Below are 26,629 nucleotides of genomic sequence, written 5' to 3'. Positions count from 1 at the left end.
TAATCGAATAATTATATAAGAAATTTAAATCTCCTTTCGATATAGATAGATGAGTAAGTATATAGTAACTTTTAACTTTTTACAATTATAATTAATATAAATACTTGATATATCATTAAATTTAAAATAAATTATATATATATATATATATATATATATATATATATATATGTATATATATATGTATATATATGTATGTATGTATTATAGTTAAATCTGTTCAAAATTGATGTCGCCAGCTTATTTAATTTTAATTTCTCACAACAATTGTTGTACTAGCTATTTTCTTAATTAGGTTTATATGCATAATAAATTATACGCATGGTAATTGAGTAAATGGAATGAAAACAATTAATATTGAAATTTATTTGCGCTTGTCCGTGTGTAACATTTTCTACGTGTGAAACACTTACAGAAAACGTTATTTATGTATTTCTGAGGAATAAGGTTATTTGACAATGTATAGGATTCTTTAATAATATATAAGGTTATTTAATCGTTTCTAAGATATACATCCTTAAATACTTTTTATACAAATAAATTATATTTGATAGTTATATAAAAAAAAATAGTGAGCTTTTGTACCTCGGATGATTAAAATCATATATAGATTCCTGATTGAAATGAAATAATATTACAATATTGAAAGCAAATATGTTATTGTTGGCACACCTAATACTCTTTCCACACTTTCACCTCATTTCCGCAGAAAAAAAATGAAACTAATAATGGCAGTGAGTTAGGCCATGAAGAATCACAAAAAAGGCCATTTGAAGGAGAAAAAGATAAAAAGGAAACACCAAAAACATTCAGAAAGCTATGACAGGAAGTTGTGGTGAATGTGTATTCAACACTTTGGAAGATCAGCTGGTGGGGGAAGCAGCTTCTGAGTTGGAAGTTTTCCATCCAACACTATCCATGCCATCTTTAGACCCCAGCTCGTGTGCACTTCAAGATGACAATGCATGAACCATACCCCTGCAATCCATGCATTATTTATAGTCAAAATCTTAGTATTCTTATATTATGTTGGAGTATTCATTTTATGTCTGTGTTGGACCCTGTAACTTTTTGTGTATTTTGTGAGGAACCGTTTCAAATAACTGTTAGCCCATAATTAACATTACAGAAGGGAATAAGATCACTTACCTGGGTTATCTGCTAAGAATCTGATAGCAACCCATCCACCGGAAGGGACACCAACTGTGTTTCTCTCAACGGGATCAACAAGATTGAAGTTTTTTGGGTCCTTATTTGGGTCAAAGTTCCCAAAACCTTGACCAACAACAAAGAAGTTAAAGCCATGCAAATGGAGAGGGTGACTTTCGGCACCCAGAATGCTGGTGTCCTGCATCACAAGCTCTACACTGGTGTTGAAGGGAAGAACCAACACTTTTGTTCCATTGCTCACCATGGTGTTGTTTGGAGGGGTCCCAGTATAGTTGAATGGAAGCAATGGTTTAGTTGGAAAGTCAGGGGTGTAAACTCCATTGGATTGGCCAAAGAAGTGTGCTTGAAGAAGAGCAGTGGTTGGTTGTATATAAGAAACATTGTTGATTGATGCTGAAAACTTTGTTGCATTGGTGGGTCCTTGACAAGTTTGGTTTTTCTGGCAGGGAGTTGTGCCAAGGCCAACTGTGAAGAAAAACTGCTTATCTACTTTCTGGGGAACATTTGCAGGAAACCGAGGGCTTGCCAAGCTACGAAGCTTGCTGGCGAAGTTTGTTGCAAAAGAAGTGTCATTAAGTGCAGGGAGTGTAGGCTTGAAAAGGTTCTTGAGTGAATTTGTTGAGTGCAGAGAGTGAGGTGGAACTTCATATTCAAGGATCCCAGCAACAGTTGAGTTGTCAAAAGTTCCCTGGCCAGTGGCATATGGTCTTGCACTCATGAAGAATGTGGCATTGGGGTATTTGGATTTGGTTTTCAGAAGAACATTGGTGGTTTGTCCAGGAGCAATGAGAATGGTGTCAGTGTCAAATGGCTTAACATAGATGGCATCTACGTCAACTACTGTGAGAGTGTGATTTGCGATGCTGAAGAAGAGTTCGTCATTGAGTGCAGCATTGATCAACCGAAGAAGGTATGTCTTCCCTGCCTTCACCTTTAGCTTGAACGTATCTGAAAAATACCAATATTTTCATTTAGAATCACCTCTTCAATTTATAATAAGGGATATGGTAAAGTATTATTGATAATTTTGAAAATTAGTTAATGTGAGGTACTCATGTGACCACTCTTGTATATACCTTTGGAAGAACAGTTATACAATGGCCCTGGAAGTCCATTAATAGTGTAGGCATCAGACACATTTGGTCCTCCTCCTGTTTGCAATGCTTGTGTTATGACTGCCTCTGGATCTGCATTCCACCATTCTCCTGAAAATTTTTGTTACATGTCAATGTTAACTTCATTCTTAAGTACATGCAGGTATTATAGGAACATTATGGTGATGTCACAATCACATTTGAGTTATTACCAAAGATAATGGGAACTTCCTTGTAAGGTTTGGTAAAAGGATATGGAACTCCTTGCTTGGGTAGAATGATGATAGGACCATACACAGTTGATCTTAGCCATGAAATGTGGGCATGCCAAAAGAGTGTGCCTCTCTGACCAACAATGGTGAAATTATAGACATAGCTTTGGCCTGTTTGAATGGGGCATTGAGTCACATAGGCAGGTCCATCAGCCCACCCTGATCCTAGTTGTCGAATGCCATGCCTATTTGGAATGTAATCAAGTTTTTTTAGTGAAACTTCAACTTATAAACCATGTAATACGTTCAATATTCTCTTCTTAACTAAGTTTTCCAAAGAAAAAAGATTTTACCAATGGATGGAGATGTTGTTCTGAACATGGTTAACCACTTTGATAAGAAGACGATCACCCTCCCTAGCAACTATGCGGGGCCCAGGAAACAGACCGTTCACTGTGACCATGCTCTTTGTGTGGCACAGTCTCGAAACATTCTGGTACTTTATCTACATAAAAAATAAGTAATTATGAGATACAAAGCACACATAATGGGAAAAGTATGCCGAAAAGAATGTTAACTTCAAATGACTTTTGCTTTTGAAAACGTAAGGTAGCTTAGATAAAGATATCAAGTCCTTTCGAGATATGTACATCAAAATGGTAGTGTCTGGTAATGCCCCCTACTGCAAGCTGAGGGATGATGATCATTGAGAAGAGAAACAACATTGCTGGTAATGTAAATGATTGTAGAGAAGGAGCACCCATGTTTCTTTGTTCTAGAGAGTGCAAGACAGAAAATGGAAACTTTACACACTGTTGTTTGTGTATATGAACTGTGGATGATGTAGAACTCATTGGTAGGTCATTTATAGAATGATAGCTTGTGGTTGTTGAAATTTGTAGAGTCTTCATAAGATCTTCAAGTGTGCTGTTTTACATTTTTTTAATGAGATCAGTTGTTAGAACAACTCTAGAGTGGTGTCCAAGACAATCTATTCACTTGACCATTTGAATTCTTGTAGAAGACAAACAGTTTTTGAGATTTGCCTCTTTTGATACCGATCTTTTGGAACTCATTGAGAACATAGTGTGTTAAAAGTGACATATTCAAGTAAAGTATGTTCAAGTAAAAAGGAACTGGTTACTTATTATTATGATAGAAAAAGTGAAAAGGTGAAATAAGCAAACATAGCACATAAAGGAAAAGATATTGTAAACTTTTCAGTTCATCATGCAATTCTTAACTTCAGTTTCCCATAGTCTTTTTTTGAATTAAGGTTATATCCGTATATCCCTTATCTGACATAATGGAATTTTTTTACCACAGTTTTAGAGCAGTTTGAAACCCCAAAAGCAACCGACATTGAAGCTTCATTATGAGGAGAAAAAGCTTGAGAAGTTTTGGTGAGATGTAACTCCCACAACCAATGTTCTTGGAGCCAAAGTAACTGATAAGATGATCCTATCAAGTTGTCACTGTATCCTCGTTGTTTTCCACATTCTTTGCATAACCACAAACTACAATACAGATAACATTCATGCCACAGCAAGGAAACCACAATGAACTTAACTCCCTTTCAAGAAAACATGCTAAGTCGTAATCTTAGAAAAACAAGATACAACTATTTTTTTCATTTCTATACACTTAAACCCCTACACATACACCTATCACTTTAAGAAGATAAAAAAACAAAATTCAACCACCCTCAGTGTCCCCACTATAACTATAACTGTGTCCTCTATTTTCTCCAAAATGGTAGGTGTAAGGTAAGATGCATCGGTTTAGATGTAGAAATAACATGGTTGAAATCATACAATTAACCAAATTGAACATTTACGTTGCCTTAACTCCTATCTTTATCACGCAACCTATCTCCTTCTGTTCCAAGCATACGTACATAATACACTGTTCAAATCAAATGGTTGTATTTGCATGATTCATTAATTTAAGCATTTCTTCTTCATCAAATTTACGTTTTAGTATCTCTGCGTGATCAGTTTAGTTGAACATATGAGATTGTTGTGTCAGTGGATGAATGGCTTTTCAGTTTTTAGATTTTACAAAGGAAAGTATAATTGATAATGTACGGCACCGCATTCTCCTTCATTGTGCAGAATAACTTGGTTCTGATGTTCATGACCACTCTACATAAACTAGAACTTTTAGTATTATCATTTTAAACAAATAACTTTTTTCCATAATCTAATCAAGATTTATTAGCATTAATCTATATATTTATACAGTCTTATCATAAATTACATTGTTGGAAACCATGAAGGCTTCGTAGTAAAAGAGTTAAAGTCGAGCAGGGAATATAAACATGACTTGGTTGCCTCCTAATGAAGTGACTAAAAGGTGAGGGAATCTAGCTTTAACCTTCCACACGACAACTGATTAAGATTAGTCAGAGATACTTTTCGTTAATGAAAACAAAATTAGCTCTCGTGAAGGTGAGGAATCATAAGTAAAATTAAAGGAATATTTTTCAATAAAATATCAGAACACACACACACACACAATATATATATATATATATATATATATATATATATATATATATATATATATATATATATATATATATATATATATATATAGCTATGACATTTTAAAGATTTAGGAATATGCACTTTATGGATGGATCAAGCTAAGAATAAAAATGCAGAATGTCTTATATATTCCATGTTAAGATGAATAAGTGCATTGTGATTCAAAGTGTAAAAATGGAGATGTTGATGAAGATCATTGGAGGGCAATTTATTTTCTGTTGTGTGTTTTTCCATGTTCTTGTTGCTGGTGGTGAGAGTCTAGAAGCACCAGAACTTAAGGTAATTAAGAATGTCCTTTTCTTTTGTTTTTAACAATATTACGTATAAGTTTTGTTGTTTACTAGGATATATATATATATATATTGAAATCATTCTTACAAAATTAAAGCAATAGGTTTTATTATTTGATCATAGTTAAACACCTTTACAATTTTCTTTATTTGTTACATTAATTCTATATTATAATTTTGAATTCTCTTTCTTGAGTTTTTTCAAGAGCTATATTGTCATCCCCGTTAAAGCATACATATAACATTTTTTTAAATATTATTTAATTCAATTTTCCTTTTTTATTTAATTTTAAATCTTGAGATATCAAAACAAATTTAAAGTATCAGTATTTTTTTAGATAAGCTAAACTTTACTGTTTTACAATATTAATTAACATGAATTTTACACTTTACATTTTAACATACTATAAATGATATATATATTTTAGTTCAGATCATTGATTTCATATATTAAAATATTATTTATTTAATTGATTATAAATAGATGTAATAAACCTTCATTTGGAAGCATGTTAATTAAATGTGATTATAAATTCACTATAATTACTTGATCTGTTAGTTGTTTTTCATTTAAGAAGTCTGAAATTCGTCGTACATAATTTTATATAGTAACAAGATTTGACATGTCACCAACTATAAGGTACGATTCCTTTCATTTCTTACGTCTTCATTTTTTCTCTTATACTCAAATTACAAAACGACATAAATTATTATTTTATTATAATCTTTTATTTATATTAATTATTATTATTATTTTAATATAATATTTTACTTTAAAAAGTAGTTGTTTAGGTAAAAAGAAGTGAATGTTAAAACAATATTTTTCTTTTTCAAAGATGATCAAATATACATATTTTCCTAAAAGTAAGAAATTTGGGACATTATTAGATTAGAAAAATTATATCATTTTTCTCTCATTTTTACAAAAGAATACGTTATACAAAAGTGTTTTCTTTTTTAACTTTTCATTCCAACAGGTTTAAAAGAATTTAACAAGTTTAGAAAGAAAAATTAAGAAAGTTTAAGCAGTTGTTTGGTTTGCAACAGTTTGATGAATCGGTAACAATGTCAATTTTAAAGAGAAAACATCAAATAATAGTTTAATATATAACTCTAACTTTTCTCTTTTATGTATATGGATTCGGGTATTCTTTTGGTTTTTTTATAAATAAATCTTTTTCTTTGCTTATAAGAAAAACTAAAAAAATGTACTTTTTGTAACTGAATTAAGTCAAAACGTAAATTCGAAAAGAGAGTGATGACATTTGTCCTAGTTCTTTTAATTATATATATATATATATATAAATATATATATATATAAATATATATATATATATATATATATATATATATATATATATATATATATATATATATATATATAATATCGATAAGTGCAAAATTTTATAATTTTAACCATATGGATAGATAAGTTATGCTTACATAAAAAACTCGACTTTGGTTAGTCTTAATTTTTTTTTTTTATTAAACTAAAGTGAGTAGAGGTGAAATGATTTCGATATATTTAATTTGAATTAAACACAGTGTATGAATGAAAAAGTTGTGTGGATCAAAAACGATTTTGATTAGCCTTAATTATTTTTTCTATTTGAACTAAAGTTGTGCATAGGTGAAATGGTGTTAGTATACTTTTATTTAAATTAAATTAAAGATAACACGACTTTAATGTATTTTGATTTGAATTAAAGTTATACAAGTTTAACATAACTCCTCGATAAAAAAAATAGTACTAAGATTAATCAAAATTGCATTTGATTTACAAAACTTCCTCGTTTATACATAAGTCGTGGTTATAAAATTTCATTTTGGAGTATATAAAGTTGTGTTTTTATAACACAACTTTTTAAAATTTAAAATACTTGTAAAACTTTATAATTGTTCATTTTCGTAATTTTGATAAAAAAAATACACCAATATGGTAAATTTTCCTTCAATATATGTATTTATCTCGTTAGGTGTTCATGTTATGTTGTTTATACTTCTATTATTTTCCTTTCCTAATTAGTAAATGTTTGCACAATGCAGAAAAATTGCACATATGTGATCACCATAGAAACCACATGTACATGGGGAGCTGAAACCTCAAATCTTGTGAGTCTAAGGTTTGGTGACACAAACTCCAATGGCATATTGGTGAGACACCTAAACTCCAAGCACTTAAGAAAAGTTGACCCTTTGGATCCTAGGGTTCTTGATGACATGCCAAGGAAACCATTCCAAGCATGCATGGTGGACCAATTTGAGGTCACAGCACCATGTGTTGAGTCTCCCATCTGTTATTTATATCTCAAGCTCGTTGGAAACGATGATTGGAGACCAGGTTTTGCTCAGATTCAAGTTCTTGAAGGCTCTCATCTCAATTCTGATTATTTTTATTTTAGAAGATTTGTGCCTAGACATGTCTGGCATGGCTCTGATGTGTGTGATAGTGAGGTTACACCCTTTGGACTCAAGAAGAAGAAAAAGGTTTCTGTGAACATTCCATGAGTTTAGTCATGTAATTTCATGTTACTTTTTATTTTCATTTTCGATCTTTCTTTTGACTAAGTGAGGAAAAAAAATTGGTTCTTCTTAATGTTTAAACTAACTGAATAGTGTCTTTAAAGTAAAGAGTAAATGTATAGTAGTGTTGTAAAATGTACCTTACCTTACCAACAAATAACGTAATAAACTAGGGAGAGTGTTAAGGACATGATTTTTTTGTTATTGTTTTTTTTTTGTCAAAAAACGATTTTTCATTTGATGAGTTGATTTGTTAAAGTTATTTGAAAATCAAATTTATTTTGTTGTGACGGCCATTATGTTGTGATGAGTCTTTATGTTTTTTATTTTAAGGGAGAAGTAATTAAGAGATTATAGACATGTAACGTTGAGTCTCATCTCATAAAAATTGATATCATTTTTTAATTTAAAATCTCAACCCAATAAGTTTATGTTATTATGGTTGTGTTGTTTTTACACGTTACTTCAAAATTTCGGATTAAAAGTGATGTAATTCTTTATATAAATTAGACTCATATATATATATATATATATATATATATATATATATATATATATATATATATATATATATATATATATATATATAATCTCTTCCTAATAACTTTTTTCTCGAAAGAAAAAATAAAAAATAATCACACCATTATTCTCCACATGTGTTTCATTCTTCTTATTTGTTATGATGTAATTCACTTTTTAAATCTTTTGTTCTGCTGCTATTTTATTCATAATGTTATAATTGTTATTACTTAATTACTTTGTAGAAAAATGTTATGAATTAAAAAATAACAAACTTTTAAATATATTTACTGGTTCGTTAACATCTTGAAGATTGTAAAGTCCATATTTAATCATTAGAGGTCAGAAAGGAGTTCTTTGTCAGTCAATAATCTAAATAAAATGTTTGAGTTAGACCAGCAAAATTAAAAGAAATTTCTTCTAATTAGACTTGAGATCAAGCTTAATTTTACCAACCACAACTTATAAGTCTAAAATTTTTATATTAAATAGCTAAGTATTATATTATTATTATTTAAGGGGAAAATATAATATTTTAATCCCACTGTGATAAAAAGTTTTTTACCAACTTTTCACCAGTTTTCTAATTCTTTGACTATTTTTATTTTTAATCCTATAATTGATATTATTGATTTTGTTATGTTTTTATTCTTTGACTAATTGTGATTTTTCTTTTCCAATTCCTTGTTAAAATAACAGACGAAAATGTAATCCAGAATGGACCAAGTTAAAATGGGTCATAGCAACCCAAATTTATACAGCTGTTTCTTCCTGCACCTCCTTTTTTTTTCTTCTTCTCACTCCTAAAATTATATATTCTAGTTTTACCTTTATAAATTTATAATTAAATATGAGAAGTTAACCTTGTCATTATCTATATTAACCGACTGCTCCCAAACCTCCCTTTCTTCACCTTCTTCTGGTGAGGATGAAGGGTATGGCGTTTGGGGTTTTTTAAGTAAGCTATGAATTACATAATCTGAAATATGTCATCAGATTTTGAAAACATGTTCTGAATTAAAGATTCTGAAACATCTTTGGAAGTACACATTTCGGAATGAGTAATCTGAAATACAATTCTAGATTCAGCTAGACAATCAGATTGAGCATTTCAGAATATAAACATATTTTTCAGAATATAGAATCCGAAACGTGGTTCCAAATTCAAACTATATTCCGGATTGATGAATTCAGATAATATTATTATTTTTTGGGTTAAATATGTTTTTAGTTCTTAAACTATTGGCTGTTTCTGGTTTTCGTCTCTCTTTCAAAGTAAAGTATAATTTGGTCCTCATTCTTTTCGAAACGTTCGTTTTAATCCTCGAAAACTAAACACTGTTTAAAAATTTGGTCCTCATTTAGCAACAAATGAGGACTAAAACCAAAGTTCCAAAGACTAAAACGAACGTTTCGAAAAGAATGAGGACCAAATTGTACCTTACTTTGAAAGAGGGACGAAAACCAGAAACGACCAATCGTTTAGGGACTAAAAACATATTTAACCCTTATTTTTTGAAACCTCTAATTCAATATATGCAATTTTGAGTAAAGAATTGTTTTATGATCTTGCAAACATCCAATCCAATGATATCATATAGGACTATGAAGAATGTACCACCGAAACATACAACAATATTACGAGTAAGGAAAAAAACAACAACTTTTATCTCTTAATTGGATTCTCTTTATCAAAATATGTTACTTTGGATAAGAAACCTTAAAGCTGATTCTGGAGTGAACAAACAAAACATGTGTTTGCTGGAAACTTCCCCACTGGAGATTTCCTTGATACATCATTCTCAGCAATAACTCCATCATCGAAGTGTTGTATTTGGTTTTACGGAAAGCTCCATGGTGTTTTTCAAGGCTAGAAAGACTAAGTTCTGATACGTTCATGATTATGTTTTGTAAGGCTGATTGATTATTTATCTCAATTTAGTTCAATATTCGGTTTGTTGTTGGTTTAAGACTGTAATTCGAAAACCATGATGAATGTTTTAACTAATATGATGCTTATGCTTCTATTGGTCAACTTATATTTCCATTTCAGCTTGTATTAAAACGCTGGCCCACAATAGGAACAGTAGAGGCCAAAAGCCTTCAGTCAAGATACGAAAAAGTTAAGTTTCACTAGAGACTTCTCCTCATCAAAATGCAAGTGGGGCTCAAGGCTATGTGACACGTGATGGAAAAAGGAATGCGTGTTGTTTCAAGAAGCTATTCCAGCGAGGCAGACAGTGGCACTGCTTGGTCAGAAAAGAATGGCAGGATTCAATGAGAAGACGCAGTGATAAAAGGTAAGAAAAAAATGTGTCTTTTCTTATTACAGTAGTGTTTATTTCGAAGCTTTCTTTTCTTCTACTTCTTCTTACAAAAGAAAATACTGGAACCCCGTTATATAGGGTTCCGGTGAGTACAAAAGGACACTGGGATAATTAATTATCCCTAACAGAAAAACAAAAATACTAAACAAAAAATTAATAGCCTCCCTTCAAGCTGGATGGTGGATATTCACTAATCCAAGCTTGGGAATGATAGATCTGGAACGAGTACGATGAGGGAACTTGGTGAAGACATCGGCAAGTTGTTCCTCTGAACAAATGGGTAGAAGATGCAGAAAGTTGGCTTGGATCTTCTCACGCACGACGTGACAATCCAGCTCAATGTGCTTGGTCCGCTCATGAAAACTTTGGTTATAAGCAATGTGTCTGGCGGAGTTGTTGTCACAGTAGAGAACAACGGTAGTACTACTAGGTTGAACTTGAAGGACTTGAAGAAGGTAATGCAACCATTGCATCTCAGAAACGGTGGAAGCAAGGGCACGATACTCTACTTCAGTAGAGGATCTCGAGACAGTGCTTTGTTTCTTTGACCTCCAAAAAAACAAGGAAGGACCCTAGGAAAACACAATAACTAGTGATAGATCTTCTGGTGTTGGGGCATGTGGCCAAATCCGAATCACTAAACCGTTTAATTTGTATTTCTGAATCAGCAGCAAAGAAGAGCCTTTTTGAAGGACTGGATTTAACATATCTTAGGATATTGTAGTGCCTGATAGTGATAGTCAGTAGGTTCCTGCATGAATTGGCTTAATAAATTAACAGTAAAACATAAGTCAAGTGTAGTATTAGTGAGGTAGAAAAGCTTCCCTATCAATCTGCGATATATACTGGGATTATCTATATAATTCTTTGTCTTATACAAAAAGTTAGTGTTGCTCAAAAAAGGGGTAGAGCATGGCTTGCTTCCCAGCATTTCTATTTCTTTTAGGATGTCAAGAGCATACTTTCTTTGACAAAGGTGTATCCCCTTTTTGGACCTAGCAACCTCAAATCCCAAGAAATATTTGAGTTCTCCTAGATCCTTTATTTGGAATTCATGATGCAAAAGAGTCTTCATGTGGTTGATCTCACTCATAGAGTTTCCTATTAAAACAACATCATCTACATACATAAGTAAAGCCGTGAAATTTGTGGGGATTTTCTTGATAAAAAGGGTATGGTCAGACTTGGATTGAACATAGTTAGCAGAAATAAGAAAAATGGATAATTTCTCAAACCACTGTTTGTTGGCCTGTTTTAAGCCATACAGAGATTTTTTTAGCTTGAAGACTAGTCCCTTTGTGTTAATGTTTAAACCAGGGGGAGGATCCATGTAAACTTCCTCATTTAGGTCTCCATGCAAAAAATCATTGTCCACATCAAGTTGATGTAAGAACCAACCTTTTGAGGCAGCAAGAGCAAGTAAAAGTCTGACAGAAGTGAGTTTAGCAACAAGTGAAAAAGTATCAAGAAAATTTATTCCCTCTTGTTGGGTGTAGCCTTTAGCAACCAATCGTGCTTTATACCTTTCCACAATACCATCAGCTTTGTGTTTTACCTTGTAAACCCATCTACATCCAATGGGTTTCTTTCTAGGGGGAAGTTGAGTGGAATAACAAGTATCATTATCTTGTAGGGCTTTGATTTCCTTCTTCATAGCTTCAGTCCATTCAGGACTATTTTTAGCCTCATCATAGGAGTTGGGTTCCTTGCTAGCAGTTATGGCAAGGGTGTACCTTAAATGTTTGTCTGACAAAGAATCATAGGATAAAATATTATTGATAGGGTAAGGATTTTTCAAACCATTTTTAATACATAAAGAGGTAGATGAGGACTGATTAGTCTGATGTATGTAGTCCTTTAAGTACTCAGGGGTTCTTTTTATTCTGCTAGACCTTCTCTGATTATTTCCTTGTTCTTCTTCAACAAGATTAGTGCTTTCAGTACTGATATCAGTGCTCTCAATAGGATTTTGGCCATTCCTTCTATTCTCAGCAAAGTTCTCCTCATGGTTGCAAGACAAATTATCAATAAAGAATATATTGTCTTCGTTGTCATTGTACTTATCTTCATTATCTGGCTTATTCTTATAGGGAAAAATGTCCTCATAAAAGATGACATTTCTACTAATGAAAATTTCCCTAGTATTGATGTCAAGAACAATATATCCCTTCACTCCATTTTTGTATCCTAGAAATATTCCCTTTCTAGCTCTAGAATCTAGCTTGTTTCTGTTACTTTCCAAAGTTGAAGCAAAACATAAGCAACCAAAAACTTTTAGATCAAGATAAGTTGGGGGATTATTATGCAGTACATCATAAGGGGTTTTACCTTTAATAACAGTAGAGGGAAGTCTATTAATAAGATATATGGCATGAGACAAGGCATAAGACCAATAAGCATATGGAATGCTAGACTGAAAAATCAGATTGCGTGTAACATTCAATATGTGTTGGTGTTTACGCTTCACAACAGAATTTTGTTGTGGAGTTTCAACACAACTTCTTTGATGCTTAATGCCATAAGAATCATATATGTTGGAACAATTAAACTTAGGAGCATTGTCAGTCCTAATGATTTTAACAGTTTTATCAAACTAGGTTTTAATTTTTATGATAAAAGCTTGCAAAAGCTCTCTAGTTTGGCATTTATTATGCATAAGAAAAGCACAAGTGTGTCTACTGCAATAGTGAGAAAGTATTTATGTCCATGAACATAAGCAATGGAAATGGGACCCCATATATCACAATGTATGATATCAAAACAATTAGCAGACAAAGAATTATTATTAGGAAATGACAATTTGTGTTGCTTAGCATAATGACAAATATCACAAGTATCACTAGAAACAGTTTGAACATAAGGAAAAGTCTTGCATATTCTTTCAATAGTTTTGTACCCAGGATGGTCTAGCCTATAGTGCCACAAATTTATATTTACATGTTCATAGCAGAAAACAAAACTAGGTGACAGATTCCTTCCGAAAGATTGCAGGTAGTAAAGCCCTTTGTACACATTAGCACATCCAATCATCCTCAATGTAGAGTTGTCCTGGATTTGACACATCTTAGAGGAAAAAGTTAGTATGCAGTTTATATCTTTAGTTAGGCTTTGGACAGATATAAGATTAAAAGAAAAATCTGGTATGTATAGAACATTAAAAATTATGAGATCTTTAGAAAATTGTACAGTTCCTGCATAGTGGGCTGTTACAATTGAATTATTTAGTAGTTTAACAGATATAGGTTTGATTTTACTGAGTGTCATGAATTGATTCCTGTCATGGGTCACATGATATGTGGCCCTTGTGTCTATAATCCAAGATAATATACCTTTTCTGTCTTTTGTAGTATCTTTGTGCATTTGGCTGATGACATAAGAAGAGTTGTCAGCCTTTTCAAGCATCTGCAAAATTTTCTGCATCTATTCAGGAGTGAAAGAGTCTTGAACAGAATTAACATTGTTCTGTTGATCGGTCTATGTCACAGTGGTGGTAAAGCAAGCATTTGCAGAACCCCATTCATTTTGTCCAATGTCATTTTGAGTATTATTATCATTCTTCTTATACCATGGTGGATATCCATGTTTAGAATAACATTCATCAACAATTTGATTCATCTTGTGGCAGTAAGAACACTGCTTCCCATAGTTGGGATTTCTTCCTCTTCCTCTTCCCTGATTCCGAGGGGCAGATCCACGTCCATGGGTCTTCCAATTCTGGTAATTCCTCCATTGACCTTGTCTTTCACTGGTGCTTACAGGAACCTTGATGTCATTTTGATTGGTGAGACCAGAGTCATGTTTCTCTTGTCTTTCTTGCTGAATAATAAGAGAAAACACACGGTTAATGCTAGGTAGAGGTTCCATTAATAATATTTGTGTTCTTACAATATTATAGGATTCATTTAAACCCTTTAAGAAGCAGATAACATGTTCCATCTCCCTGTATTTGTGAGACCTTGGACAAATCACAGCTGCAAGGGATCTTACAGCTACAACACGGGATATGTCTAAGAAATTCCAATTCCTCCCACAAAATTTTCAGATCAGTAAAGTATTGGCTCACACTACTTTCACCCCTGCTTAATAGAATGAATTTCTTGAAGTAAGTCAGAAAATTTAAAATAATCTCCCTTGGAAAACCTTTCTCTTAATTCTTCCCATAGTTCTTGAGCATCTTCAATGTATATGACACTTTTTGCTATCTAAGATGAAAGAGTTTTTATGATCCAAGACAACACCATCATATTGCTCCTCTCCCAAGAATCAAAAAGGGATCATCTCTTTGAGGTTTCTTGATCCCTCCGTCTATAAACTTCAATTTGTTTTTGGAAAGAAGAGTCTTTCTCATATTTATGCTCCAAGAAGTGTAATTGAACTCATTAAGAACCTGAGAAATGAGGGAGATGCTTGAGTTTTCTCCTGGGTGAAGATAAAAGGGGTTGGAAGGATTATTAAGTTGATCCACATTTTCCATAATGACAAGAAAATCTAAAAGAAAAGGTTAGCACCAAGAAATCAAGAAAGTGTAGCGGAAGCAGAGGCAGAACAGGTACAAGACCTGCTCTAGTACCATATTAAAACGCTGTCCCACAATAGGAATAGTAGAGGCCCAAAAGCCTTCAGCCCAGATACGAAAAAGTTAAGTTTCACTAGAAACTTCTCCTCATCAGAACACTGATAAGGCTCAAGGTTGTGCGACACGCGATGGAAAAAGGAACGCGTGTTCTTCCAAGAAGCTATTCCGGTGAGGCAGACAGCGGCACCGCTTGGTTAGAAAAGAATGACAGGATTCAGGGAGAGAAGACGCAGTGATAAAAGGTAAGAAAAAAATTGTCTTTTCTTATTACAGTAGTGTTTATTTTGAAGCTTTCTTTTCTTCTACTTCTTCTTACAAAAGAAAATACTGGAACTCCGTTATATAGGGTTCCCATGAGTACAAAAGGACACTGGGATAATTAATTATCCCTAACAGAAAAACAAAAACACTAAACAGAAATCCCTAAAACATTTTTGGATTGCACATTCTCAAAAATATGTTTGTGTTTTGAAATGTCCAATTCGAAATATCTCACCAGATCCGAAAGTGTATTCTAAATTGTCAAATCCAAAATACATACTTACAAAAATGTTTCAAAATATTTAATCTAGAATATGTTTTTGATCCGATAAAATATATTGAATTACAAAATTTGTAACCTACTTAAAACCTCAAACGCCACACGATCTACCCACTACCCCTACTGAAAGAAGGTGAAGAAAGGAAGGTTTGGGGTAGCGATTTAAAGAAAGTGACAAGATTAACTTTTTATATTTTATTATAAATTTATAATAGTAAAATGGGAACATATGATTTTAGTGGGAGTGCAGAAAATAAGATGGAGGTGTAAGAAGAAGAAGTTATTTTATACTCTTAAATGAGAAATATATTTTCCAAATAGATTATTACTTATTGGATTTCCGAAATTACTAATTACACCCCCACGCAAACACTTTTCGCCAATCCTTCATTATTTCATCATTTCATCACTTCATACCATAGATTCATATCTTCCTACAAGCCACAGAAAAAGTCATAGATGCAACTCGTCATCCCAACCTTCGCCAATGGAAATGTAGGAGCTTTGTATGGAGGTGCAGAAGTAATTTTTAACTTAAAGGTATTTTTATCATTTACTTTGAGCTAGAGGTACAGGAAGAAAATATGAAGGTGCAGGAAGAAATACCCTCCAATATATTATAATAGCCCAATATACGGTGTGGGTCATAGTCCAAATTATCTATAATTATTTGGGTGTTACTCCCTCCACCCCCACACGTCTCTTCCTCCACCTCCCCAATTTTCTAAAATGCCAATTATATCCTTCTAAAATGACAATTATATCCTCAAAAGTTAAATTTTTTTATTTTTATTATTTTAATATTTTAATTTATTTAAAACTTCTGATTTACTTCCCTCTGCACCTCTTCCTCTCTTCCATTTTCGTTTACCTTTCTCTCTTCCGTTAAGCTTCTTCTCCACCTATAACAAATTCATATTTTAACAAAATTATTACGTTTAAAAACTAACCATATATAACATTTAAAATTATAAATTTAAATATAAATTACTGTAAATAAAATAAACAAATAAAATAAAAACGAAACGTAAAAGGAACACTGCCTCTGGACGGATGACATCCTTCAACGGATGTCAACATCCTTCAACGGATGTCAACATCCGTTGAAGGCAAAACGGATGTCGACATCCGTTTTGCCTTAAACGGATGTTGACATCCGTTGAAGGATGTCATCCGTCCATAGGCAGTGTTCCTTTTACGTTTCGTTTTTATTTTACTACGTTTTGCGGCTCATGCAAGGATTATAGGCTTGGATATTAAAAGGATTATTGGAAGTATGGGAAGGATTTAGGGTTTAGGATTATTGGAAGGATTATGACTACGTACCTGGAGAGGAACCACGACAAGGACACTACACCATAAACGCACTGCACCACGTACTGCACCGAGAACAAGAAGAAGATTGTTTGATAATTCTTTTCACGATCACCAAGCTTTGTAGAAAAATATTTTACTCATACAAGAAACTACGTAGGTTATCAGTGAAATATGTTATAAATGAATAAAATTAAAAAACAACAATTTTAAAAATAAAATTTTACTGAGGGGCAAAATAGTAAAGGAAAGGTGGAGGAAGGGGCAAAATAGTAAAGGAGAGGTGGAGGAAGAGATGTGTGGGGGTGGAGGGAGCAACACCCTAATTATTTGAAACCTATATTAAGTTAAAACATTCATTTTTTATATTCATATTATTATTTATAATGACTATAAGAGGATTTCCATTTTTCTTTCCACCTTTATAAGATATTTTTATTAAATAATTACTATATTGATTTCTCCACTCTTTATTCTTGATGTGTTTAGCTTATAAAATTAACTATCCATTCTCATTTTCCTCTAGAACGCACTTATTACCTGGCATTACAGAGAATTATTTTAGAAACTGGTGTGGTAGTAATTTATGAGACAGATTTTACATCATTTGAGCCTCATTTGATTATATATTAAAATCGTTTCTAAGTAATATTTTAAGTATATTTTCAATAATATGTTATTTGATTAGGTAGTTTTAAAATAAATTATATTTGGAAAAGAGGTTGGATTGTAGTTTAAAAAAAAATAATTTGAATAGTATAAATATGTTTTTGTTGAGATTTTCTATTGTAAATGTTCGTACTTCATTGCATATTATTAGCATTAGGTAAATATATTTTAAATTTTATGAACATCCTCATTTGTATATTAAGATTTGTAATATAAAATTAATACCTATTAAATGTTATAGCTATTTACTGATAATAATTGAACAAAGTCGATAATTTTTTTGTGTGGTAGAAATTGTTAGTGGTAATGTTTTGGTTTTAATATTTATTTACTTGCAATGTGAACTTTAATTTTAGTATATATTTTTTTAGTGAAATTTTATTGTTGAAGTAGTAGAGATGACTACCGTGTTTGGTTTGTGAGTATTATTTTATAGAAAAAAAACTTTTTAAAAATAAAAAAATCATATCAACAAAGAATCATATTTTGTTGACAAAGTATGATGTGTTAATTTGACAATGTTTGCATTTATTGTGGATGACTCGTTATTAAAATATAAAACATAAATCAATCTCTAAAATAGTCACATTTATATTGAAAATTTGATTTTATGTTGTTTCTAAACATAATAATCGATCATCAATCAGGTTGAAAAATAATCAACTCTATTAAAAATAATTAATTAATTTGGTCAAAATATAAATTTCACATATTTAAAAGTTAATCGATTATTTCAACAATAATTAATTATATTATACATGTATAAAAAGAATCTCAATTCATAAATAATTAATTATATTTAATAACATTGAATTATGATGATTCAAAATGATTTATAATTATACGAAGAACATAATATTTCATTATATTTAAACATAATTATACCAAAAACTTACCTATTCCAATAAATTGAAAAAACAAAATTACACTTTTCATTCATAGTCATATTTAATGTTTTGAAGTTTTTTTATCCGTCAAAATACTAATGATATAACTTCTAAAATCATTATTATAAAAGTCAATAATATTTATTATTTTAAGATTTTAACGTTTGTTAAAGGTTCAATGTCACATTAAGAGAAGTTGAATTGATGTTTGTTGTTTCTTAACCGACGTTAATTAATGTCGGTTGCATTTATAACGTTAATTAATTTAACATATAATTGACGTTAAATTATGGATTTTTTTTAATTTTTTTATTGAAACTATAAAAATTAATATACAATACATCTTATAAACTTTCATAATTTTAAGAGTAGTATGAGTATTAAGATAAAAGTGTAAAGTATAGAAAAATGGGAAAAAATACTAATAAAATAAAACACACTTTAAACTATGGATTTTTTAAAATTCTAGAACATTCCAAAAAAAAAACAATACCTTAAAGGTTGGTCAACACATTCGTCATCCTATTTCCAGTAACTTTCCTTTTTGAAGCTTCTTCATTCAAAGTCCACACAAAAAGTTATGACAATTTAAAGTTTACGAAACTCAAGGTTAAACTAAAAACGCAAAAATGCAACTTTTATGACACAACAATAGCTAGTGAATGAAAACGTCAACTTTAATGAGAAATATGATTAAGAAGAATGAAAGCTCCAACCTAAACAAACACCACAATGACAAGATGAAGTGAAATGGATTGAAGAACCTGCTCTTACGAGTTTAGCGTTATCTCTACCCTTTGTTGAGATGTTTCACACAAACATAAAAGAAAAAGATGAGAATGTTGATGTTGTTTCTGAAATTTTAAAAAAAAATTCATGTCATTTCAGAACATACTTCAATTTTCAATTTAGTGTCAATCATAAGACTAATAGATGTTAAATGATGTTGGATGTGGGACAATCCAACATCATTTAACGTCTTCTAATTCTAAAACTAACGTTAAATTATAAATTATCATTTATTAGAAGAGGGTTCGTCGTCAATCTGTACTAAATATTTACAAAAATGTCCTCGTATTTTTAATTTTGAAATTTATCACTGAAATTTGAAATTTACCACTTGAAATGTAAATATAAACTCTTTCTGCATTAATGACTCCATATGGGTTCTCTTTTCCTTTTAAGAAACTCTTAATATTATTAATTTAGCTAAGAAGTAATTTTTAATATCTACTTTCATCTAATAAAATAAAAGAAGCATTTTTTAATAACTAAGAAATGAATCAATAAATAGTTAACAAATAGCAAATGATTCGATTAAAGCTAGACTAGAAAATTATCAGCGAACAGTCTATTTATCCCCACTCTATTTAAGTAATTAAAAAATGTATATTAGCACAGCCTGCAAATACAAATTAATGGCTATGATTAAGTTCACCAATACTTTTACAATGGAACTCTTGAGGCAAGGGTGGTCCATACATCATTGGTATTGTGTATACATGTTGGTACTTAATGTCTTTATGAGAATCATCAATCCATTTTCAAGTTTAATAATTTTTTATATATATGAAATTATATTTTCAGTAAAAAACAAACCAAGCTTTTCAAGTCCTTAATTTATATAAGTTGCTGAGTGGATAAAATGTAGCTCACACCAAACAATCAATTAACTCATAATATAAAGTATATGAATTCCTATTTATTGCATGTGGAACGAACTATTATTTAAAAACGACTAATTGGTATTCGATTGTGTTGGTTGAAATGAATATGTAGAAATACGAATGAATAAAAAGTATAATGTCTTTTCCATGGTCCACAAGCTTATAATGTTCATAGTTCAGTTGCATTGCATTGTAACATCAAATCACTATACAAATGGAGCTAAAATTTATGCCCACTTTTCACAAAGGCGGAGAAGGTCCAAATCAGAAAGGTAGAATAAAAATATGATTTTGGGGTCTTGCACGCTTTGCTTTGGTCCAATTGTACTACTCTCAATCTTCATATTAATTTAATAACTGAAAATGACTTTCTATAGTGCTATTGCCTAGGATTTTTCCTGAGTTCAATAAAAATATATATCAGAGTTCAACTATATTACTTTGAATTAAAAAAAGAATACAATTGTAATCATATGAGGAATGTCTTTTTCATATAACTTTCTCTCATCTAGATATAACTGCTTAGTGGAACTATCAATTAGAAACTGTAGGCTGAATATAAATGAAAAGGTTAACTGATATAAGAAAAAAATTACAAAAATTATGTTTTAAAATTGTATAGTAAAAATAGGGTCAATCTTTTTAATTTATATCCTTAAAAACGTTTTAACGAATTTATGTATAAATATCTCATGCTACCTCTAATTTGAAACTTTGATGTAAAAAGTTTGTAAGTGTTATTGAATAATGGACTCTTAGTTATAAAGTTTGATCTGAGGGAGGAAGTAAAGAGAGTTAATGAGAAAGAGAGAATGAGATTAGTTTAAGGTTTTGACCAAAATGATGAGCAAATGTAGAAGATAGTGTTATAGAGAAATTGAGGTGAGAAAAGGGAGGAGAAAAAGGCATAGCTAGGAAAAGTGGAAAGAAAAAGGGGTAATGAAAGAAGAAAAGAGAAAAAGAAAAGGATGCATTATTGTTAATGTGAGTTGTTTTGTGTTGTTCTGATTAGAACAAGTCAATAGGAAGCGACAGAAGGTAGTGGACGACATGGTCACTGCCAATCCGAAAAACTCCATTCCAACCAGACATTCTCTCACTAAACCATCTCATTCAGGTCCACACTAATCATCCTCTCATCATTATAATACTCTTTTTTTTTTCTTTCATTATTTTTATCCCAATCATTCATAAGGATCATGGCATGCCCAGAGGATTTTTTTTCAGAAATGGATCCTTGTTATAAAGCAATTTTGCTGAAAATGCTCCTTCATTTTTGCTAAATAATAACAGTTATGTTTAATCAAGAGTTCTAACATCAACTTTGCTACTACCTTTTACAATAAACATTTAAAAGTCATGCTACAGTTTATATACAAATTTTAAAAATGAGGTAAATATGTAAGAGTTGAGAAAAGTTACAAGCTCCGACTCTTTTAGAACGATGCCTTCATTTTAATACCACTTTTTCAACGCGGAAACAGTTTATTATTCTAGAAAAACAACAACCTAGGATATTGTCTTTTCCCAGTCAATTGTTCATTCATACAAGGACATGTTAGATAATTTGTATCATGTAAGCAAAATAAAGTAAATATCTTTCGGATTTTTCGGATTTTGGTAGGCTGGACTATCGATTTTTATCATAAAAACAAGTTCAATTAAAAGGTTGTAAGGTTCCCTCTCGAGTGAATTTTGGTGACTGTGGTCACTTGTATTGTTGGAAATTGAGCTGTGAAATTGGATCATTTAGTAAATTTAATCCAATTCATTGATTAGTAAGTTTAAAAAATTTAAGTTTGATTCCATTCATCACAGAGGTGGTGATTAAATAGATTAACTTACTTAACTAAAAAGAATTACAATTACTTCAAAACTTGAAGAAGAAAACAAACAAACGCCTTACACCAAAAATTGATTATGGAAATCCATCAAAATCTACTATGTGCCTTCGATCGAATCGATTCTTCTCATCGCAAATCGAATTGAATCTTTTGTTGATTTTAAAGCTTCACACTGTGAGGTGAAAGTGATAATCACGAGGAAAATGTTGAATCTAGGTTGCGACAATTGTGTAGTTGTAGATGCAATTACTCTGTCGTTGTGGTCGTGGAAGTGAGTGATGTTAATGCACTTAGTTTTGGTGTGAAATTGCAAAGTGATAACGAGGATGCTGATGAATAGGTGCAGAGTTTAGTGAACGAGTATGGAGGAAGGCATCCTCATAGTGTTGTGGTGGTGAATGAAGGGGGAAAGTGAGGAGTGTGGTGGGGAAGTATCAGCATACATGGATTGTGTGAAGGATGGAGGAGGAGGATGAAATGTTGCGTGTGGCTAAGCTCTTTGTTAAGATTTTTGTTAATGGAGAGGACAAGGAGGGTTCAATTTGTAAGGAGTTTATGCTTGTTAGTGCTGATGAGAGTAAGGTCCAACTTTTATTGCATTGTTACTCAGAAGTTTTCATTTTTAAAAATTAGTTTTTGAGAGATGAGATTTTGTTTCTATATGCAAGTTGGTGAGTCAACCCAAGCTCTTCGCTGGTTCAACATGAGTTCATAGTGGGTCAGGTCCTTTTTTGGTTTGTACTGAAATTTTTAATTCTTTTTAACTCAATCTGACTTAAACTCGTGGTGGACTAGGTTGGCTCGCTGGATTTAATCCACTTTGACAAGTCTAATTGAAATGGGATGCAAATTTGGTATCTTTAGTGTGGGTGGTTAGTTGGAGGGAGGTTTCTTGCTTGGTGAAGCATAGGTATGACTTCTTCTTTAGGGATTCAAATTTAGGGTTTCTTATTGGATCAAGATCACAAAAAAATCATCTTTCTCTAAATTTTCTTCAAATGTGTAGGCACAAAAATGTACATTTTTTCAGGTCTTTAATAACGTCTGTGATATTCCTTTGTCCCAATTACTTTCTCCTTGTATAAAGGGAGATATTGTCTCTACGCAGATTTCTAAATAAGTTTATCATGTTGGTCTAGAGGAGTGAAAAAATCATTTGCACTGATGTATTTTGTTAATAAAAGGGCATAAATCACTTATATATCTAGACCTTTCATAAAAAAAAACAAAAAACAAACAAACATGACGTGTCTTGACAGCATTTGGGTCAACGGAAGGCAATTCCACTTGATAAATGGTTCTATGAATTTGTCTTTTCTTCTTTAGAAGACATGTGAAGGGTTTTGGTTGTTCAAACTTGGAGTTTATTTCTTGGCATTCTTTGTGTTTTTTCATGGACAAAAGATTTTGTCACGACTTCCATGAAACTCACAAAAACTCAATGTTGGGTTCACATCCATGACCTTTCTTTAGAGTATTGGTAGCCGAAAGTGTTTTCTCAATATAATGTAGAACTGGTATGCCTTTATCTTTAGATGATGATACCAATAATAAGTCTCGAGGTTTATTTTCACATGTCTTGGTTGATGTTGATTTGTTAAATGATTTGCTTAATCAAGTTTTGGTAAAAAAGACTAGGATTTGTGTTTATTATTGATGTGGAATATGATAAATTACCTCTATTTTGTTCAAATTGAAAAATGATCAGTCATGATTTATCTAATTGTAAATGGTTACAAAAAGATGCCAATGTAATTTCTGGTTAAGAGAAAATAGTTGGAACAAAAATACAACAACATTATTGTGCTAAAGTGGTTGATGGACAAGATGGGTTGATGACTCTTTAGCTCAAGTGGTGGAGCCTATGGTAGAGCTTATGATGGAGTTTATGATGGATTTTGTGGTTCAGTCTTTTATGTTGCAATCTATTGTGGTACAACCTATTACTCAACCATAACATATTACTCAACTACAACTTGTTGCTTAGTCACAACCTATTGCTCAATCATAGCCTGAACCAATGTTGTATAATCATGATAATATTTCTATTGTGATTGAATATTCTCTTATTCATAATCTTGAAGGTGGTGTGCCAACAGAATCTGATTCCTTGGTCAGTATGTCTCATTTGGAGGATGTCACTATCACTGTCAATATTTTACAAGGTTTACAGTAATTAGATTCAACTCATAGTAGTTTAGTGACAATTCTCAATCCTTTTACATCTAAGGAGACTCATTTTGTGGAAGGATTGAAAATAGCTTCTAAATGGGCTAATAAGCTTGATGAGAGAAAGATTATAATACTGAAGAGGATGATGAGTCGATTCAAACTACAAGGAAACATGGTAAGGGTATGCCAAAAAAAGCTAATACTAAATCTTTCAAAACAAAAACTTCTAACAATTAAAGGCCTTTTTTTGGATTGTGAAAGGATTGATTAATGATAAATTTTTTAATGTGTTGAGAAATTTGTCTTTTTTCTAGTATATGAAATTCAAAGTATGGAATAATTTTTGTGAAGGAAATCATGGTTTTTTCTTTTTTATAATAGGTTTCTTTTTTCCTATAAGTGCGATATAATTTTATCATGGGTTTGGTGTGGTCTCCTTATATTTTTCTTTGATTTTTCATTTTTTATTTTTGTAATAAAATCTTTGTGTGATTTAACATGAACTTATTTGGAACTTCTCCATCTTGGAAGGGATAGTCATTTTTAGAATAACTTATCACTATTAGATGTATAAAGATATCAAATTTGCTCTAATTTTAATTTGTTGGCAATAAGTATTGAATTAAGTCCAAGAACAATTAAATAAATGTTTAAGGATGTGAATCACACAATTAAAATGAAGAGCTAACAATAAACACAAAGATAAAAAAAAATAACTTGTATATTATACGAGATAAGTGTTGCATCTCTTATATGTCTCTCATTTCTTCATATAATTCACATTTATAAAGAAGGCACAAAATAATTACAAGTTAGTTAAAACTAAAAAAAACCCTAACTAATAAACAATGTTTATACAAAGATTATTAGTTCATCAAATGATCTACCATTTTGTTCATTCCATTGTTTATTATTTGAAACCATTAAATAGCCTACTTTATAAATCTTGTTAGATAATCTAATCATTAAACATCATTAGATTGTCTTCAAAACCTCCACGACCAAACCATATGTCCTAAAATTGCACTAAGATCCACAAGTTCCACTATAAACAAAAAATGATAATCAAGTATATAATGTCACTCTTGACAAACATAAATGCATCAAATCACTCCAAGTTATCTTATTTTAATTTTTCTTTAAGATTAAAAAATCCAAGTATTCTTTGTTTCTACATCTATCTACACACAAGAAAGGTAGAAAGTGAAACACATGTAAAAACACAAGAAAAAAGGATTGAATTGTGTTTTAAAATCTTTTGAAACTTTTTCTGTAAAGCTTCATCTAGTAAGAGTTGGTTGATAAATTTTGTATTTGATGAATGATCAGTCAAGTAGTTTTCTTAAAGATATCATCTAACAAGTGTGACAAATATAGTGCGATCAACATTTTTCAAAAAACCTCTTTTTAGCAAGACTTACCTTTTTAAGTCAAATAAACATTAATTTACCCAAAGTATTTTTACACTAGTTGCTTTATAAATAATAGACAATATCTAGTTCTTAATCTTTGATCAAATTTCACTAAGCATATTAATATTATGAAGATACGAACAAGTATTATTTGAGCATACAACAACTCTAATCTAAAACCTCAAGTATTGTTTGGACCTTTGTTAGTCCTAATTAACCAATTGATTATTGTTTTTGGAATGCAGTTAGTCCTAGCAAAAACATTAAGTATTTAGTTCATTAGAAGTATTGTGGAAAACAATCATTCTTGGATAAAGGCTTGATAAAAGATGGGAGTGATATAAAAAGTCACAATGTTTTGCTTACTAGAGAGAGATAACATCTTACTACAAATACAATGTTTAATCACTCTATTAGTTGTTATTTGAACACAAATAATGTTTTCATAAAGATCTAGGCACTTAGAGCTTTTAACAACAAAATTGATAATGTTTTTGCAATCTTGATTACTTGTTCTCCCTTTCTTTAACTTGAAAGACTTATTTTAATACTAAGTTGAGAAAAGAGACATTGTAAGTTATTTTCTGGTTTTTGAGAGTCTTAACTTCAAATCTTCATCTTCACAACTTTGTATGTTCACACATGAACACAAAGATGTATGCTTCATGCAATGTTACGTTAAATGCTTATTTGTTCTTTAAACAATAACATGATACAACCAAATTAAAAAAAAAAAGTGTATGACCGTACGAGGTAGATAGTCCATCCAAAGTTGACATAAACACACCAAAATGTACCTTATGTGAAACAACTTGAGCACATCCTTCAAGATCTTTGACATTGACTTGGACTTTGTGAGAACT

At 31.2% G+C, this 26,629-nt stretch overlaps 2 protein-coding genes across 2 annotated transcripts; one reads left to right on the top strand and one right to left on the bottom strand.

The window, feature by feature from the left end:
* Positions 1 to 591: 591 nt before the first annotated feature.
* LOC124827814 (laccase-17-like) lies at positions 592 to 3,355 on the bottom strand. The gene is made up of 6 exons (XM_047300962.2): positions 3,127 to 3,355; positions 2,830 to 2,981; positions 2,477 to 2,721; positions 2,247 to 2,375; positions 1,150 to 2,118; positions 592 to 978 (listed from the first exon to the last, which is right to left on the bottom strand). The coding sequence occupies exons 1-6, from the start codon at positions 3,328 to 3,330 to the stop codon at positions 848 to 850; spliced, it is 1,830 nt and encodes a 609-aa protein (XP_047156918.2). The 5' UTR covers positions 3,331 to 3,355; the 3' UTR covers positions 592 to 847.
* Positions 3,356 to 5,199: 1,844 nt separating this feature from the next.
* Positions 5,200 to 8,026, top strand: LOC124827811 (embryo-specific protein ATS3A-like). Its single transcript, XM_047300959.2, has 2 exons — positions 5,200 to 5,304; positions 7,362 to 8,026. Exons 1-2 carry the CDS (start codon positions 5,200 to 5,202, stop codon positions 7,821 to 7,823), a joined length of 567 nt encoding a protein of 188 aa, XP_047156915.1. The 3' UTR covers positions 7,824 to 8,026.
* The last annotated feature ends 18,603 nt before the right edge of the window (positions 8,027 to 26,629 follow it).

The sequence above is a fragment of the Vigna umbellata genome, chromosome 5, assembly GCF_029865625.1.
Source record: "Vigna umbellata cultivar VRB3 chromosome 5, Vumbellata_1.0, whole genome shotgun sequence".
Taxonomy (NCBI): domain Eukaryota; kingdom Viridiplantae; phylum Streptophyta; class Magnoliopsida; order Fabales; family Fabaceae; genus Vigna; species Vigna umbellata.
The sequence above is the reverse complement of the archived record's forward strand: the minus strand, read 5'-3'. Positions and strand labels throughout refer to the sequence as shown.